At 44.6% G+C, this 15983-nt stretch overlaps 1 protein-coding gene and 1 pseudogene across 1 annotated transcript in view; one reads left to right on the top strand and one right to left on the bottom strand.

The window, feature by feature from the left end:
* LOC114691132 (CXADR like membrane protein) overlaps positions 1 to 6403 on the top strand; it is a 32945-nt gene extending 26542 nt beyond the window's left edge. The window contains exons 6-7 of the mRNA XM_037208211.1: positions 2004 to 2145; positions 3152 to 6403. Of these exons, the coding sequence (XP_037064106.1) occupies positions 2004 to 2145; positions 3152 to 3452 (443 nt within the window). The 3' untranslated portion in view covers positions 3453 to 6403. The remainder of the gene's footprint in view (positions 1 to 2003; positions 2146 to 3151) is intronic.
* Positions 6404 to 14249: 7846 nt separating this feature from the next.
* On the bottom strand, positions 14250 to 14480 carry LOC114691283 (annotated as a pseudogene).
* Positions 14481 to 15983: the final 1503 nt, after the last annotated feature.

The raw sequence follows: 15983 nt of genomic DNA, 5'->3' as shown, positions 1-15983 counted from the left end.
ATATATATATATATATATATATATATATATATATATTACTTATTGAGACAGGGCTCACTGTGCAGCCCAGGGCTTCAACAGACTTTTTATATAGCCAAGGATAGCTTCACACCCATGGAAGTTCTCCTGCCTTTGCCTCCCAAATTCTGGGATTACAGGCATGTGCCACCATGCCTGTTATTTATCCCATTCAAATTTAGACAGAAAAACACATTCCATTGTATCCAGCAACATTTTCGTGAATTTATCCTTTAGAGATATTCCAAAAGTATGCAAACATACAGGGAAATTAATGAAATGTTATTTTAATTGTGAAAATTAAAGTAAGAAACAACTTCAATTTCAGTTAGTAGACAATCCATTCGGATGGTGGATCAGTGGTGTGGCCACAAGGAAAAGAACATTCCTGAACTGAAGCTGTCCGCAGAGAGTACACCCAAAGCCAGCGAGATGGCTCGGCAGTAGGTGCTTCCTGCCCAGCCTGATGAGCTTAATTTGATTGCAGGAATCCACAAGGTGGAAGGAGAGAACCGGTTCGTGCAAGCTGTCCTCTGACCTCAGCATACGCTCACAAAGGCACACATGCATATAAAATAAATAAATAAAATGCAATGATAAAATAAGGTAAAACCCAACCTTTCAAGAACCTAGAGCTATCTAAAGTCCAATTTTTTTAAAAAAAATTAATTTTTTTTGCCAGACAGGCATGGTGGTGCACACCATAAATCCCAGCACTTGGGAGGCAGAGGTAGGAGGATTTCTGTGTGAGGACAGCCTGGTCTATATAGTGAATTCCAGGTCACCCCAGCCCCTGTCTCAGGGGAAAACTGGATGAAGGGTAAATCCTTATAGTAAGAGGCCATTTAGTTTTCAAAGATAAGCAGGACAAGAGTAAACAGCACTTTCTGTCGACAACACTTTCCAAATAGAAGTGGTACCCTTCTACCTGCTTCTACGCACGTTACGTCCAGCCTCGCCCACTCGCCATCGTCTCCAGCTTGCACAGTTAGAAGCATCCTAACTCGTATCCTTGCCTCCTCTCCTTCCCTTGAGACCCTCCATGTCCCCTAGAACTGATGTAGTGTGCTTTCTTAAATGTGGCCTGAAGCACACAACTCTTCTATTGCCTCTATAATACAATGGTTGTCTGGCCCATTAGGCCCCATGGGAGACAGTCCCTTCCTGTGACTTCATGTCCCTGCACTTTTCCTTCACACTGACTCACGTCCATCACACCCACTGTGCCTTCTGCCTGGGGCGCTCTACGTCTAGTTCACCACAAGACAGTCCTGTCATTATATTTCGACTTAAACACCATACTTCATCGGAGTCCTGTGTGCCCAGACTGAAACTGTTCTCTGTCCTCCCTCCACATGGCCAGTCATCCACTTTGGCTCTCACATCCACTGCCTACAATTATTTGTATTGACTTCTTTATTTGTTTCAAACTCACGAAGAGAAAAACTCTTATCACTCTTTATCAGACCTAGAACTGCCTGGCTTAAGGCGGGCACTTAATAAATTCTTGGCCTAATTCATATTCAAATGAGAACATTTGTGTTACTAATGTGCAAGCCAAATTTACCTAGAGTTCTGAGTTTGAAAGCCACAAGTAATCACACACAGAACTGTACGCTGTAGGTTATATTCTATTTTATTTTACCAGTAGAGGAGGGAAGTTAGAGAAAGGGGCATGGGCAGAGCTAGAAGATTGCCCAAAGGTATCTTATTAGGATTAAAACGGTTTTTTAACATGACACAATAACTTTCCCCACCCATTTTATCATGTAAACCAAGGCAGACTTAAAATCTGAGCCAACTGGGTGTAAAGTCGGTGGTTCCGTGACTACAGCTGGCGAGAATATGCAAAGGCACAGTCGCACAAGTGAGGGTCCCGGGGTGCGGTGCTATAAGCCGTCCTGTCCAGGGCTTCTGTCTTTAGAGCTCGTGCGTCCCCTAGCTTAGGCTTGACTTGACTTCTGTCTGTGCTTCTGAGAAAACAGATGTGCAAAGCATCGGCATGGTGGCAGGAGCAGTGACGGGCATAGTGGCTGGGGCCCTGCTCATTTTCCTCCTGATATGGCTGCTGATCCGAAGGAAAAGCAAAGAGAGATACGAGGAAGAGGAGAGACCCAACGAGATTCGGTAAGCTTCCCTACGCCTAGGAACTCCCTTTACAGGCCAGGCCCATAGTAACTAGTCAGTACAAACATCCCTCATTCCCTCCGCACTGGGGATCCCTTCAAAGGATTATTCTGGCAGGTAGGAAATTGCAGTCTAGGGACGGAAGATGTGACTCACTTGACTGTGAAACTGTCCTTGTTCTGGCTTGTGTTTCTGCTGCTGTGATAAACATCATGACCAAAAGCAGCAGTATGGGGGAGGAAAGGACTTATTTCCCCTTCCAGCTTACAGTCCAGTACAAAGGGGAGTCAGGGCGGGAACTCAAGCGGGAACCCGGGGTGGGGGTGGGGTGGGGTGTAACTGAAGCAGAGGCCACGATGGAGGGGTGCACCTTACTGGCATGCTCCTCACAGCTTGCTCAGCCGCTTTCTTATATAACCAACATCATCTCCCCCACCCCACCCAGGGCGTCCCCACCCACGGTGAGCTGTCCTCTCTGACATCACTCATTAATCCAGAAAATGCCCTACAGACTAGCCCCAAGGCCAGTCTGACGGAGACGTCTTCTCAGTTAAGGCTCCCTTTCCACATGACTCTGCCTTGAGTCAAGCTAACAATCAACCGGCATAATTTTCAACTTTACTTCTGATTCATTCCCACTTAAAAAGGGTATATGATAAAGGACGGTATGACCTACAGGACATGGAAGGCTTTGAGTACACAGACCCCAAAATCAAGGCTATTCTATGCAGACCATCTCATGTTGATCCGTATCCTTCTGGTACACCTGGCTCACCTCCAGCTCTCACATACCAAACATTTTCCTAAACTGAGCTCCAGTCTTACAAAACAGGAAGTGTTTAGTTCCTTACCTGGCTGCCTTTGGAGGTTTTTTGGCTTGAGGGATTTATTTAAAAAAAAAAAAATTTTTTTTTTTTTTTTAGGAAGCAACTTTTAAGAGTCACCACCACATCCCTGGCAGTACTAAAGTTTATCTTTTCTGTCTGCTCATTTTTTTCCCTTTCAGAGAAGACGCGGAAGCCCCCAGAGCCCGCCTCGTGAAGCCCAGCTCCTCTTCCTCAGGCTCCAGGAGCTCCCGCTCTGGCTCTTCCTCCACCCGCTCCACAGGGAACAGTGCCTCGAGAAGCCAGAGGACACTGTCCAGTGAAGCGGCTCCCCAGCCGGGGGTTGCCACTCAGGCCTACAGCCTGATTGGACCAGAAGCAAGAGGTTCTGAACCAAAGAAAGTGCACCACACGACCCTGACCAAAGCAGAAACCACACTCAGCACAATCCCTAGCCAGAGCAAAGCCTTCCAAACTGTCTGAATCACAGCGGACTTGACTTGCGCTCTTCCAGAAGTCAGGATCCTAGCCTAGCCACCGGAGCTCCGTTCACCAGCCACACAAGCCCCTCAGCCAGATGAGAACTCACTTTCGTAGCTGCCATCATGGCACCGGCCAGTTCTGACGAGCACCTTCCTTACCAGACACCAAACAAAGGGCATGGATAGGCTGGTCACCTCTAGAAAGGCACCTCACTGTGCCTTCAGAGTAGAGGTGGAGGCAGGGGGGGCCCAAACTAATTTTGCTGACCAGGACTTGTGGTGAAAATCAAGGAGAGGTGAGGTTGTGTACACCTGAGCCATCTTACCTAGGAATGTTGCGAGTCACCACAGTCAAGAAGAAATGGGAATCTCATAGATCAATTTTCTATTCATTTCTGCAAATTGATTGGATTATCGTGATTATTCAGATAGTCAAAACAGAAACCCACAGCCTTATATTAACACCTCTCTGCAACATGTACTGGGACAAATGCTTCTAAGAAACTCACATTAAAAAAAGAAGGAAACACTTTTTTTTTTTTTCTACTTTGACTTGACTTCATGTATCCTAAGGTCTGAACATTAATTTGTGGGAGGATTAGCAGGAGACAGAGAAACGTGATTTTCTCTTTCCTTATCTACAACCAACCTCCCGATTTCCATGGAACCCTAGAATAATAACTAAGAAAAGAGTCCAACCAAGATGGGACATGGGTCTGTGAAGAACTTTCCATTTTGATGTTCAGAGGATTACCAACAGATATCAAAAATAAATCCTGGGGCAGTTGCTGGTCATGACTCAAATCTGACGCCCCCTAAAGACTTCTCTACTAGATTTTTCTAGAAGAAACAAGTATTCGCTACAGGTCACTTAATGAATGTCCTTAGGGAAAGAATCCTCTAGAGAAAGTCTCTTAGGGAAATTGGAAGGTCCCCTTTGCATACCATTTCCTGCTCCTCTTGCTGAGAAGCCGTGAAACCAGAATTTCAAGACTGATTGGAATAGAGAGGGAAATTAGACCTTTCCCTTAATAGGTCAAAGGACATTTAATACTGGCCCAAACTTGGAGATTCCTGTTTCTTTCCTTTTAGAAGGATGTGGATGTGGGACCTTTGATGATTCTAGGCCTTAAATTTTCAAAGATCATTTCCTAAAGGCATTGAAAATACATGCCCCGTCACTCCCCCACGAAGAGGCTGAACCAGAGAGAACCTCAGCGTCTCTCTTCTCAGCCTTCGCCTCCAAGAAAAGTGTAGCTGTGGGCTGGAAGGCACACAAACTACCATTAGGGAGCAGGTGGTGAGAAAAACAAGTGGGTGGCAAGAGAGGGTTCAGCTAATGTCTGTTAATGTGTGTGTGTGTGTGTGTGTGTGTGTGTGTGTGTGTGTGTGTGTGTGTGGTTGGCATTTGGGAAAGAATTAGCAAAAAGGATTCACCAGCAAAACTATCAAAACAACTCATACAAGGGAAAAGAAAGAAATTTAAAGAGGAAAAGGAAAAACAAAGCAGTCCTTCCTCGATAAGGATAAGTAACTCGCCTTTTAGACAGCTGTGACAAATAGGGTTCCCATGGTCTAGCTGCTAAGCCTGAATTAGCCGTTCAAGGAACTAGGCAAAGTCAGCAGGTCCTGGTGGGTGGAGCACAGCATTTCCTTTTCTTAACCAGGGCAAAGGCTGGAGGAAAGAGGAAGTGGCCGCAGCTGCTGTGATGAAGCGTTCTCTGAAGTGGTCCTCAGCCGGGGACAGGGAAAAGGTTGATGCTCAATATTGCCCCATTCCTCTGGCTTTTTATCCCTACGTTTAATGTGCAGAAGAGTGTCCTCACCGAATATACATACATTTCCTTCTAAAGTGCCTGGGAAATGATGCTTGTGTTAAGGTGTCTAGGTTCATTTGGGTGGACTTCCTGCATGCTAAAATGACGGTCCTCACCTGAGTTTTGTCTTCCTTTGAAAGAGGTACAGATAAGAGACACTGGGGGAATAACAGGGATGCCTGTTCATTTGAGAGAATAGGCATATTTGAAATGCTCCTTATACTAACTCTTATCTCATTGTAAGATTTTTTTTTAAAAAGCCCTTTACTCTGACTACATTTTTATTCCTCCTGGAGGATGGTATCCAGGCAACATGTCTCTTCTGCTATGTAATTCTGAGAATTCGCCTTCCTGGAGTCCCTGAGCCAAAGGAGCTCACAATGAAGGCTGCAGCTGGGCCTCACTGGCAATCTTCTCACTGTTTCCTGCCTTTGAGAATCAGGTTTCCTGTCAGTGCTTCCAGAGCAGGGATCAGTCCCCTTTGTCTGAAAAGGAAATCCCGGTTATTTGAATGTGTTATCGGAGACTAATCCCATTGAATACCCAAGTGACTTTGGAAATTCATTCCTAGTGGAAAACTACAATAAATATACAAAACAGATTGTACTAGGAGCTGAGGAATTCTGGGAGATGCGGCCCTGAGCCCCTTCCCTTAGAATCAGGCTTCCAGGTTTCAGTAAGACGGAGTGTGGGCTGGGGACAGAGTGAGGGCCATGACCGGCTCCAAACCTTATTCCATTGATTTTGCCAACCAAGCTGACTGAGTCTTTACTGTGAAACAGAGGAAAAAATTACTGATGGACAGAAGCCCAAATAAAAGTTTGTAGGAAGAAAATGCAGATGGAAGAATGTGGACATTTAAAGAGTAACCGTTTCAATAAAATACGTAAGCCAAACTGAAATCTGTAAATTAGTAAAACTGATGTTTTTGTTGTTGTGTTGTATGCAAAGCGTTTCAGAATTCTGTTCCGAAAGGTTCTTATAGTTTGCCTCATTTCCGGTGTTAAGCTGTGTATCTGTCAGTCTGCTTTGTCGCCTTGTAAATGGGACAGAAAGTGTCACAAAGGCAGTTATTGATTATTGATTGTAACTCCATCTGTATCAGCAATGACAAAATAAACAAAGGAAGACACCACTGCAGGAGAGGCTGGGCTCCTGGAACCTGCCCTGGAGATGTAGCTACACCTTGCTGCCAAAATAACAGAATGGAGGCCAAGTGCGATCTATCAGTGAGTGAGTTCATTCACAAGTTATTGTTAATCCCCAAGATTCCAGGAGAAAGACCACTGACCCAAACCATCATCCAAATGAATTAAAGCAGGCAATTCGTGAAAGCAGGCCGGCTCATCAGTATATGAAGTATTTCTTCCTCTCAAAGCCAGATGTTAGGTGTAAACGGCACAGAGACAGCTGCCCTTAAAGATTTTGTCACAATCAACCAATACTCATTGCGAAGCGAGTATTTTGTGCCAAGGCTAAGTACCAACTGAGGGATCTGGCAAGAGAAGTAACCCCTGAGAGTCTCAGAAATCCGAAAACAACTTCATAGACGTCCACGGAAATCTAAGAGCAAAAAGTAACAGGCTGGTGGTACATCCCCGTAATCTGATCACTCAACTGGAGTCAGGAGTTCACGTTCACCCAGACTGGCATACATGAAACCTGTTTCAGAAAGACAGAGAACAGTAACGGTAGCTATCACTTATTGAAATATCGTGTGACTAGCACTATTTCTTTGAAGACAGGGTCTCATGTAGCCCAGGCTGGCCACATACTTACAGCTAAGGATTACCCTGAGGTCCTGCCCCTACCTCCTAGAGTGCTGACATTACAAGCAAATTTCACTATACTTAGCTTTTTCCTTCCCTAACCCCAAAACTCTAACTATATTATACATTTTATCTCAGCTTCATACTCATATTAGCTCTATGAAAAGATGTTTGCATTCTCATTTTATTTTAATTTATTGTTTGCTTTTGTTTTTTGAGACAGGGTTTCTCTGTGTAACCACATTGGCTGTCCTGGAACTCACTCTAGACCAGGCTGGCCTTAAATTCACCGAGAGTCCACCTGTCTCTGCCTCCCGAGTGCTGGGATGAAAGACATGCACTGCTACCACGCGGTGCATCCTCATTTTAAAAATAAGAAATCTCGGTGTTGGAAAGATGGTTTGGCAGTTAAAAGCATTGCTGGTTTTGCAGAGGACTGGAGTTTGGTTCCCAGCACTCACATGGTGGCTCACAATTGTCCGTAAACTCCAGGTTAGGGGCTCCGATGCTCTTCTCTGACCTCCTCAGGCTTCTGCATCTATACGGTACATATACACTCATGCAAATACACACATATACACATAAAAGTAAATACAATTGAAAAACAAATAAGGCTGGGAGATGGTGGCACACGCCTTTCATCCCAGCTCTCAGGAGGCAGAGGCAGGTGGATCTCTCTGAGTTAAAGCCCAGCCTGGTCTGCAGAATGAGTTCCAGGACAGCCAGGGCTACACAGAGAAACCCCGTCTGGAAAGACAAAATTAAAAACAAACAGAAAACAAATGAGAAAACTAAAACACAGCGAGTTTAAGTCAGTAGCAGAGCTCCAATTTATACACAGCTATGTCGGTGTAGTAACATGACATGGAATCCCAGCACTTGGGAGGCTGAGGCAAGTAACAGCCTGAGCAACATTAGCAAGACGTCATCTCAGAAATAATAATACATGCACCCAGACGTACACCATTGTGTTCCATCAGAACTGATAGATCTTGACTAGCTGCTCTTCTTATCCCTAAAATTCTTATAGCTTTTATGAAAACCCATGGACTTACCTTCCTTCTGCTTGCTTTCTCTTCTCTACCCTCTTCACTCACACAACAAAGATCATTCAAACAGTACAAATTATTTTGTAAACATATAAATATATATATCATGCCGGGCAGCGGTGGCACATGCCTTTAATCCCAGCACTCGGGAGGCAGACAGGTGGATCTCTGTGAGTTTGAGGCCAGTCTGGTCTACAGAGTGAGTTCAGGTCAGGCTCCAAAGCTACACAGAGAAACCCTGTCTCGAAAAATAAATAAATAAATAGATAGATAGATAGATAAATAAATAAATAAATGTAATCATGGATATAGATGAAATAATACGTACAATTCTGAGAGAATGTTGAGCACAGAGTATCTTGAACACACTGAGGTTAAGTTGATAATAATAATTAAGGTACATTAATTTTATTAAAAATGTTTATAGAGCTCAAACATTCGAGGGGCCCCAGATTTAGAAGTCATTATGGTCACAGGTGGGTGTGGTGGCGCCTGCCTCTAATCTCATCACTTGGAAAGCTGATGGATGGCAAGAGGGCCACTGAGAGTTCGAGGCCAGCCTGGACTACAAAGTCAGGTCTGGTTCCGGAGAGATGGTTCAGCAGTTAGGAATACTAGCTGTTCTTCCAGAGGACCCAGGTTTGATTCCTGGCCCCCACATGGTGGCTCACAGATATCTGTAACTCCAGTTCTAGGAGATCTGACACCCTCTTCTGGTCTCCACTGTGTTCATGTGCTACACTAACATACATACAGGCAGAACACCCATACAAATTAAAAAAAAAAAAAAAAATGGAGCTGGGCATGGTAGCACACATCTTTAATCCCAGTACTCAGAAGGCTGAGGCAGGCAGATCCCTACAAGTTCAAGGCCAGCCTAGTCTATAGAGCAAACTCCAGGCCAACCAAAGCTTTATAGTAAAGCTACACGTAGCTACAAAGCTAAACAGACACTGTCTCAAAAATAAGGAAATAAACAAATAAATGAGTAAATCTAAAAAAGAAAAACAAGTTGAGTTCCGCCAGCATGGGCTACCCAATGAGACCCTGTCTCAAAAACATAATGAAACAAAGCCGGGCGGTGGTGGCGCACGCCTTTAATCCCAGCACTCGGGAGGCAGAGCCAGGCAGATCTTTGTGAGTTCAAGCCCGACCTGGTCTACAGAGTGAGATCCAGGACAGGCTCCAAAGCTACACAGAGAAACCCTGTCTCAAATAAATAAATAAATAAATAAATAAATAAATAAATAAATAAATAAATAAATAAATAAATAAATAATAAAAAAAACCATAATGAAACAAAACCCCAGTCCAAGAACTGTGTTTATAATTATTTAAGGCTAACTTTCTTGTCCCTCTTTTCTCTGCCTGCCTGCCTGCCTGCTAGGACTGAAACCCACGACCTAACAAAACTAGGCAAAGGCTCTACCACTGTGTGACATCTCCAGCTCTCTCTGGGTTTTTATCTCATCTTTGTCACCATTCCCAGACGGAGAAGTCAGAAACATGTTTTTGCTTTTTGTTTTGCTTTATTTTATTTATTTATTTATTTATTTTTTGTTTTGGGGGACAGGGTTTCTCTGTGTAGTTTTGGTGCCTGTCCTGGAACTCTCTTGGTAGACCAGGCTGGCCTCGAACTCACAGAGATCCACCTGCCTCTGCCTCCCGAGTACTGGGATTAAAGGCGTACGCCACCATGTCCGGCTCAGAAACATTTTTTAAATCAGTTTATCCACTAAGCACCTTTGACAACGATTTCAATTTATATTAAAAACAAAACAAAACAAAAACAAAAAACAAAACAAAACAAAAAACCCAGCACACGGGAGACATGGAAAGCAGGTCTCTGAGTTCAAGTCCAGTCTGCTCTACATAGTAAATTCCAGACCAGCCAGGGCTTCATGGTGATACCTCTAACACCCAATAATCGTAACAATAACAACAATTTATGGAGAAGATGGTTCCTACAACAGCATCTCTTTTCCATACTACAGGATTAAACAAGATGATTTACATGGTGGAATTTGAAGCCAGCCATAGTAGCACCTACCTTTAATTGCAACACTTAAGAGTTCAAGTTCATCCTTTGCTGTAGAGTGAGATCAGCCTGGACAACAGAAGACTCTGTCTCAAAAATACTTTTTAAGAGTGTGTGTGTGTGTGTGTGTGTGTGTGTGTGTGTGTGTGTGTGTGTGTATGTAGATCCTACTCCATCCACAAAGCTGTCCTGATGTCCACATACATGCCATGCACTCTCCAGATAACAAATTAAGTATTTTGAAACTTCATAAACTGCTGACAATCTTGGCTAAGAATCGAAGCACACAAAGCAAAGCATATGCTGTGGAATAAGGCTGATCTGACTTTGAAACTAGGTTGAGGTAGAGCAGATTGTTTATTCTTTCAGGAGCCTTTCTGTCTGTATCTGAAGACAGGATACAATCTGCCTACCACAAGCTGAGCACTGCAGTACCCTGCAGCTTTAATCCCAGCACTCAGGAGGCTGAGGGGCGGATCTCTGTGAGCTGAAATCAGCCCAGTCTACAGAGTAAGTTCCAGGCCAGCCAAAGCTACACAGTGAGATCCTGTTTCAAAGCAAAAACAAAACAACAAAGATCTGTGTAAAACAGTTGACATTCGAGTCACATAAGGAAACACAAGTGTTTCCTGGGTCCTTGCTCCACACACAGAGGCTGTAGAAAAAGAACTCAATAGTTAGACAGCAGGCTGCTTTTAATGTTCAATGTGGCTAAATATTTTCCTTAATTTCCTTTGTGTAGTATAATTTAAAAAAATGATATTAGGATGACTTACATGTATGTCTTCATGTTTAAGTGAAATAATTTATACTTTGCTACAGTTAGAAAGGCAAAATACTAATATCAGTTTGGATCATTCTGGTTTCAATTTTCCTGAAGGAATGCAGTAAACACATTCAAGTCTTGGACAATCAGGCCACATACTGCAGTTTTTAGTCATGTCATTGATTCTAAGAGGGGCTGTTTCTGATGGAATTTCCATGTATGTTTATCATTCTTTGATCCTGAATAATAACTTTCCCCACCCCCCACCCTCCCACCCCCAGCTGAGGACGCAGAACCCAGGACCTTGCGCTTGCTAGGCAAGCGCTCTACCACTAAGCTAAATCCCCAACCCCACAAATAAGATACTGCTACCAGAGAGTGCATACACCTATGAATCCCATTTGCACTCTACACACAATATAAATTTGGGCACCCTGGCCTTTCTTTCTTTCTTTTTTATTTTTTAATATTTATTTATTTATTATGCATGCAGTGTTCTGCCTGCATCCCTGCAGGCCAGAAGAGGGCACCAGATTTCATTACAGATGGTTATAAACCATCATGTGGTTGCTGGGAATTGAACTCAGGACCTCTGGAAGAGCAGCCAGTGCTCTTAACCTCCGAGCCATCTCTCCATCCATCACCCTGGCCTTCCTATACTACCTGCCTCATTAGACTCTCATTAAACAGCAAGAGCATGACAAATTTAGATTTTATGGATCTTGGGTCTCTGAGATAAAAAGACCTAAATGTTCTGACACTTCCAGACCTAAGAACCCTAAGGGGAAAAATAGGAAACGAAATGATAGACAAAGGACAGAAAAATAAAGTCCTACACATTTAATTTACCCTCTAAAGCTCTGAAGGCCTTGTACTATAGGAAGAGAAACAGAGGGTTCTGTTTTGTAATCACAGAACTCTTACTTCTGGAGATCTGGGATACATTTTCTGTTGTTCTTCTTGAGACTGAGTCTCACTATTAGCTCAGGCTCAAAGTCATGATCCTCTTGCCTCTCACATTTTGAGTGCAGACAAGTGCCTCATGCCTGACCTTGTAATTAAAAGTAAATGAGTAGTGTGTGCCACCTACTTAAAACAGTGCTTAGCATGTGGCAGGCACACAACAATGTACATCGTTACCCTATTTCCAGGCAGCACCCCAAGCACCCAAACTTTGATTTTTTTTTTTTTTTATTCTTTAGAAAAGGTATGCTGGTTCATTTTGGGGTTTTTATTCGTTTGTTTTTGTTGTCAGCTTAACACAAATTAGAGTTATCTGAGAAGTGGGAATGACAGTTGAGAAATCACTTCTATCAGATTAGCTGGTAGGCAAATCTGTGGGACGTTTTCTTTCTTTCTTTTTTTTCCAGACAGGGTTTCTCTGTGTAGCCCTGGCTGTCCTAGAACTCACTCTGTTGACCAGGCAACCTGGAACTCAGGAAGATCCACCTGCCTCTGCTCTCTGAGTGCTGGGATTAAATAATTAATTAAATAGTTGATGTGAGATGCCCCAGACCACTGAGGGTGGTACCACCCCTGGGCAGGTGATCCTGGTTTCTATTAAAAAACAAACTGAGCTGGGCGGTGGTGGCACACGCCTCCAATCCCCACACTTGGGAGGCAGAGGCATACAGATCTCTGTGAGTTTGAGGCCAGCCTGGTCTACAGAGTGAGTTCCAGGACAGGCTCCAAAACCACACAGAGAAACCCTGCCTCAAAAAAAACAACAAACAAACAAACAAAGAACAAACTGAGCAAGCCCCAGAGAGCAAGCCAGTAAGCAGTGTTCCTCTGGTCTCCGCTTCAGTCCTGCCTCCAGGTTCCTGCCTTGAGTTTCTGCCCTGATTTCCCCTCCAATGGACTATAAACTATATGAGGAAATCAACTCTCTCCTCCCGTGCTGCCTTTGGTCATGGTGTTTATCACAGGAATAGAAAGCGAACCAGCACAGAGGGTCTCACTTTGTGGATGTGGTTGGCCTCAGACTTGAAATGAGCCTTAGGCCTCTGCCTCCCGAGTGCTGGGATTACAGGTGTGTACAAGCACCCTGGTCTTTTTTTTTAACAGTCTCCCTGGGTAGCCCTCGTTGGCCTAGAACTAGTGCCTTTCCTGTCTGCACCTCCTGAGTGTTGGGGTCTGCATCACTCTGCTTGGTTAATCTCAGCTCTGTAATAAGTAAATTTGCTGTTTGAAACCCTGAGCCGCTAGAAGCAGACACAACATTCACTTTATTTTCTGCTTTTATTTTGTCTTAGTTTTATTTTTTATAGGGGAAGGGGCATTCATGCCACGGCGTGCATGTGGAGGTCAGAGTGCCACCTTGTAGGACCAGTTTGCTCTTTCTTCCTTTACATGACTTCCAAGACTCAAACTCATGTCTTCATGTCTGCATGGCAGACAGTTTACCTTCTGGGCTATCTTGCTGGCCCTTTGTGATTTTTTGTTTTTGTTTTTGTTTTTTTTTTTGGTTTTTCCAGACAGGGTTTCTCTGTGTAGCTTTGCGCCTTTTCTGGATCTCGCTCTGTAGACCAGGCTGGCCTCGAACTCACAGAGATCCACCTGGCTCTGCCTCCAAGTGCTGGGATTAAAGGCGTGCGCCACCACTGCCCGGCCCTTTGTGCTTTTAATAGATAGTAAGAACATGATTCAAATCCTGGAACACACTTTGAGCGACCAGAAGCTGATGCTAATTGTTCTGCTGTCTAAAAACTATTTCTGGAGTCGGGCGGTGGTGGCGCACGCCTTTAATCCCAGCACTTGGGAGGCAGAGGCAGGCGGATCTCTGTGAGTTCAAGGCCAACCTGGTCTACAGAGTGAGTCCCAGGAAAGGCGCAAAGCTACACAGAGAAACCCTGTTGCAAAAAACTAAAAGAAAGCCGGGCGGTGGTGGTGCACGCCTTTAATCCCAGCACTCGGGAGGCAGAGGCAGGCGGATCTTTGTGAGTTCCAGGAAAGGCGCAAAGCTACACAGAGAAACCCTGTCTTGAAAAACCAAAAAAAAAAAAAAAAAAAAAAAACTAAAAGAAAACCCAAAAAAACCTTTTTCTGTTCATGTGTGTATGTATAGTGTGGTATATGTGCAGTTGTGTGTGCCTGTAAGCTTGCAGAGCTCAGAGGAAGGTGTCGGGTATCATAACCTTATCCCCTTGAGACTGGAACTTAGCAGTAATTAGGCCAGAAGTCCCAGATACATTTAATGCATTCTGGTCACACTGGTTCCCTCATGCCCCCTGCCCCATTGAGAATCACAAAAGTTTACTTAGCAAAACATTTTATATGAAAACACGACCCAATTCTACACCACAGTCAAACAGTCCCTCTGGGGAAGAGATGTGACCCCTGTGCTGAACAGCCATTGCTTAGACTCTTTCCAAGGCTTCCTACATGATGATGCTGTTTCCTCGTGTGACCACCATTCTGATATTCATCTGTTGCCCACTAGTTACCATCCCCACACACTCATGAATCAGGAGACTCATAAAGGGATCAAAGTCCCTCTAGTATTCCTTGTACATGTCGGCCACCATTTAACTTCAATGGTAATTCTTGTCCATAAATCTCTTCAGTTTGGGAGGGCGGACCTTGCTCATGACAACTCCTCAGCTGAGTGGGCATGACATGATGGTGAAGGAGAAGCCCCCTCACCCACTCTTATCCCCTTGGCAGCCCCCTCCCCCCCCATTGGTCTCTCATTCAACAAATCCCCATTCTGGGTTGGCTAGATGGTTCAGTGGTTAAGAGTGTTTGCTGCGCCGGGCGGTGGTGGCACACACCTTTAATCCCAGCACTCGGGAGGCAGAGCCAGGCGGATCTCTGTGAGTTTGAGGCCAGCATGGTGTCCAAAGCAAGTTCCAGAAAAGGCGCAAAGCTACACAGAGAAACTCTGTCTCGAAAAACCAAAAAAAATAAGTTCTTCTGTGTGTGAATATATGTCCCTGTGTGGGGGTGCCCGAGGAAGCCAGAAGAGGCTTTTTTAAAAGGTCCCCAACTCCCTTTCACGTCTTTTGTTTTTACTTTGGGATCCACTGGGCTTAATCAAGGCTGCCTTTGTGGGCCGAGTATGGAGTTATATCCACTAGAGCATGGCTTATTCACCAGTGGTTACCCACTAAAGACTTTCTCTCCATCAGCAATCAAACCATCTGCTCCCTGGGTGAGGCAGGGCTCCTTGAGCCCCTCCCCCAGCTAGACTGAATGTTCGGAGGATCAGGCTTGCGCAGATCCTATGCTGGCAATGCCAGCCACCGACTTCATGAGTGCCACTGCTATGCCATGCCCAGAAACATTTCATGATCCTCTGTCCCATCATCCGGCTCTTACTTCTCTCTACCCCCTCTTCCCGAATGCTTCCTGAGTCTTGGAGGAGGTGTTATGATGTCCCTTTAAGGTTGAACACTCGACAGTCGCTTGTTCTCAGCAGTCTGACCAGCCTTGAGTCTCTGCATTAACCACCATTTGCTCCAGAGGGAAGCCTGTTAGAGATCAAGGCTGAGGCAGCTCAGAACTCCCTGGACTGCAGGTCCTGACATTTCCCTGCCCCCTTTCTCTCTCTTGATAGTGGGATTATAGGTTGGCTCCAGAGATGCCTTGGCTGGAACTGTCATCCGATAAGATGAAGTCTGGAGCCATTAGGATTTCACCAGGGGGTTAGTTAAAGTTTTTTCCCTGTGAATGGGGTTTCCAGTGAGATTCCTGGAAAGGGAGGGCATTGAGCAGTTGTTAATTTTGCTGGAATGCTTGTTTTTCCACAGGCAGGAGGCTTCAACTGGATTCCTGGGGGGGGGCTTCTTCCCTCCTCTCCCATCCTCAGGATGTCCTGTCTTCTAATCGGGCCTCGCTTTTACTTCTTATTTTGAGACAGGGTTTCACTAAGTTGCTCCGGTTTGCCTTTAACTCACGCTCTAGTCCAGGCAGGCCTTGAGCTCCCTTCCTTGTTTCAACCTCTGTAGTAGCAAGGGTCATAGGCCCTCACCACCGGACCTCCCAGAAAGAACACTTGTCAAACAGACTCAAGCTCCTCATTTTTCAAATTTCATTTTACAGACTGACTGACCGTCTCATATATTCCAAGCTGGGTCTAGCAGAACTCCTGA

This window comes from Peromyscus leucopus, chromosome 7 (assembly GCF_004664715.2).
Source record: "Peromyscus leucopus breed LL Stock chromosome 7, UCI_PerLeu_2.1, whole genome shotgun sequence".
Lineage (NCBI taxonomy): Eukaryota > Metazoa > Chordata > Mammalia > Rodentia > Cricetidae > Peromyscus > Peromyscus leucopus.
Note: the sequence above shows the minus strand (reverse complement) of the source record. Positions and strands in the feature narration are given on the sequence as shown.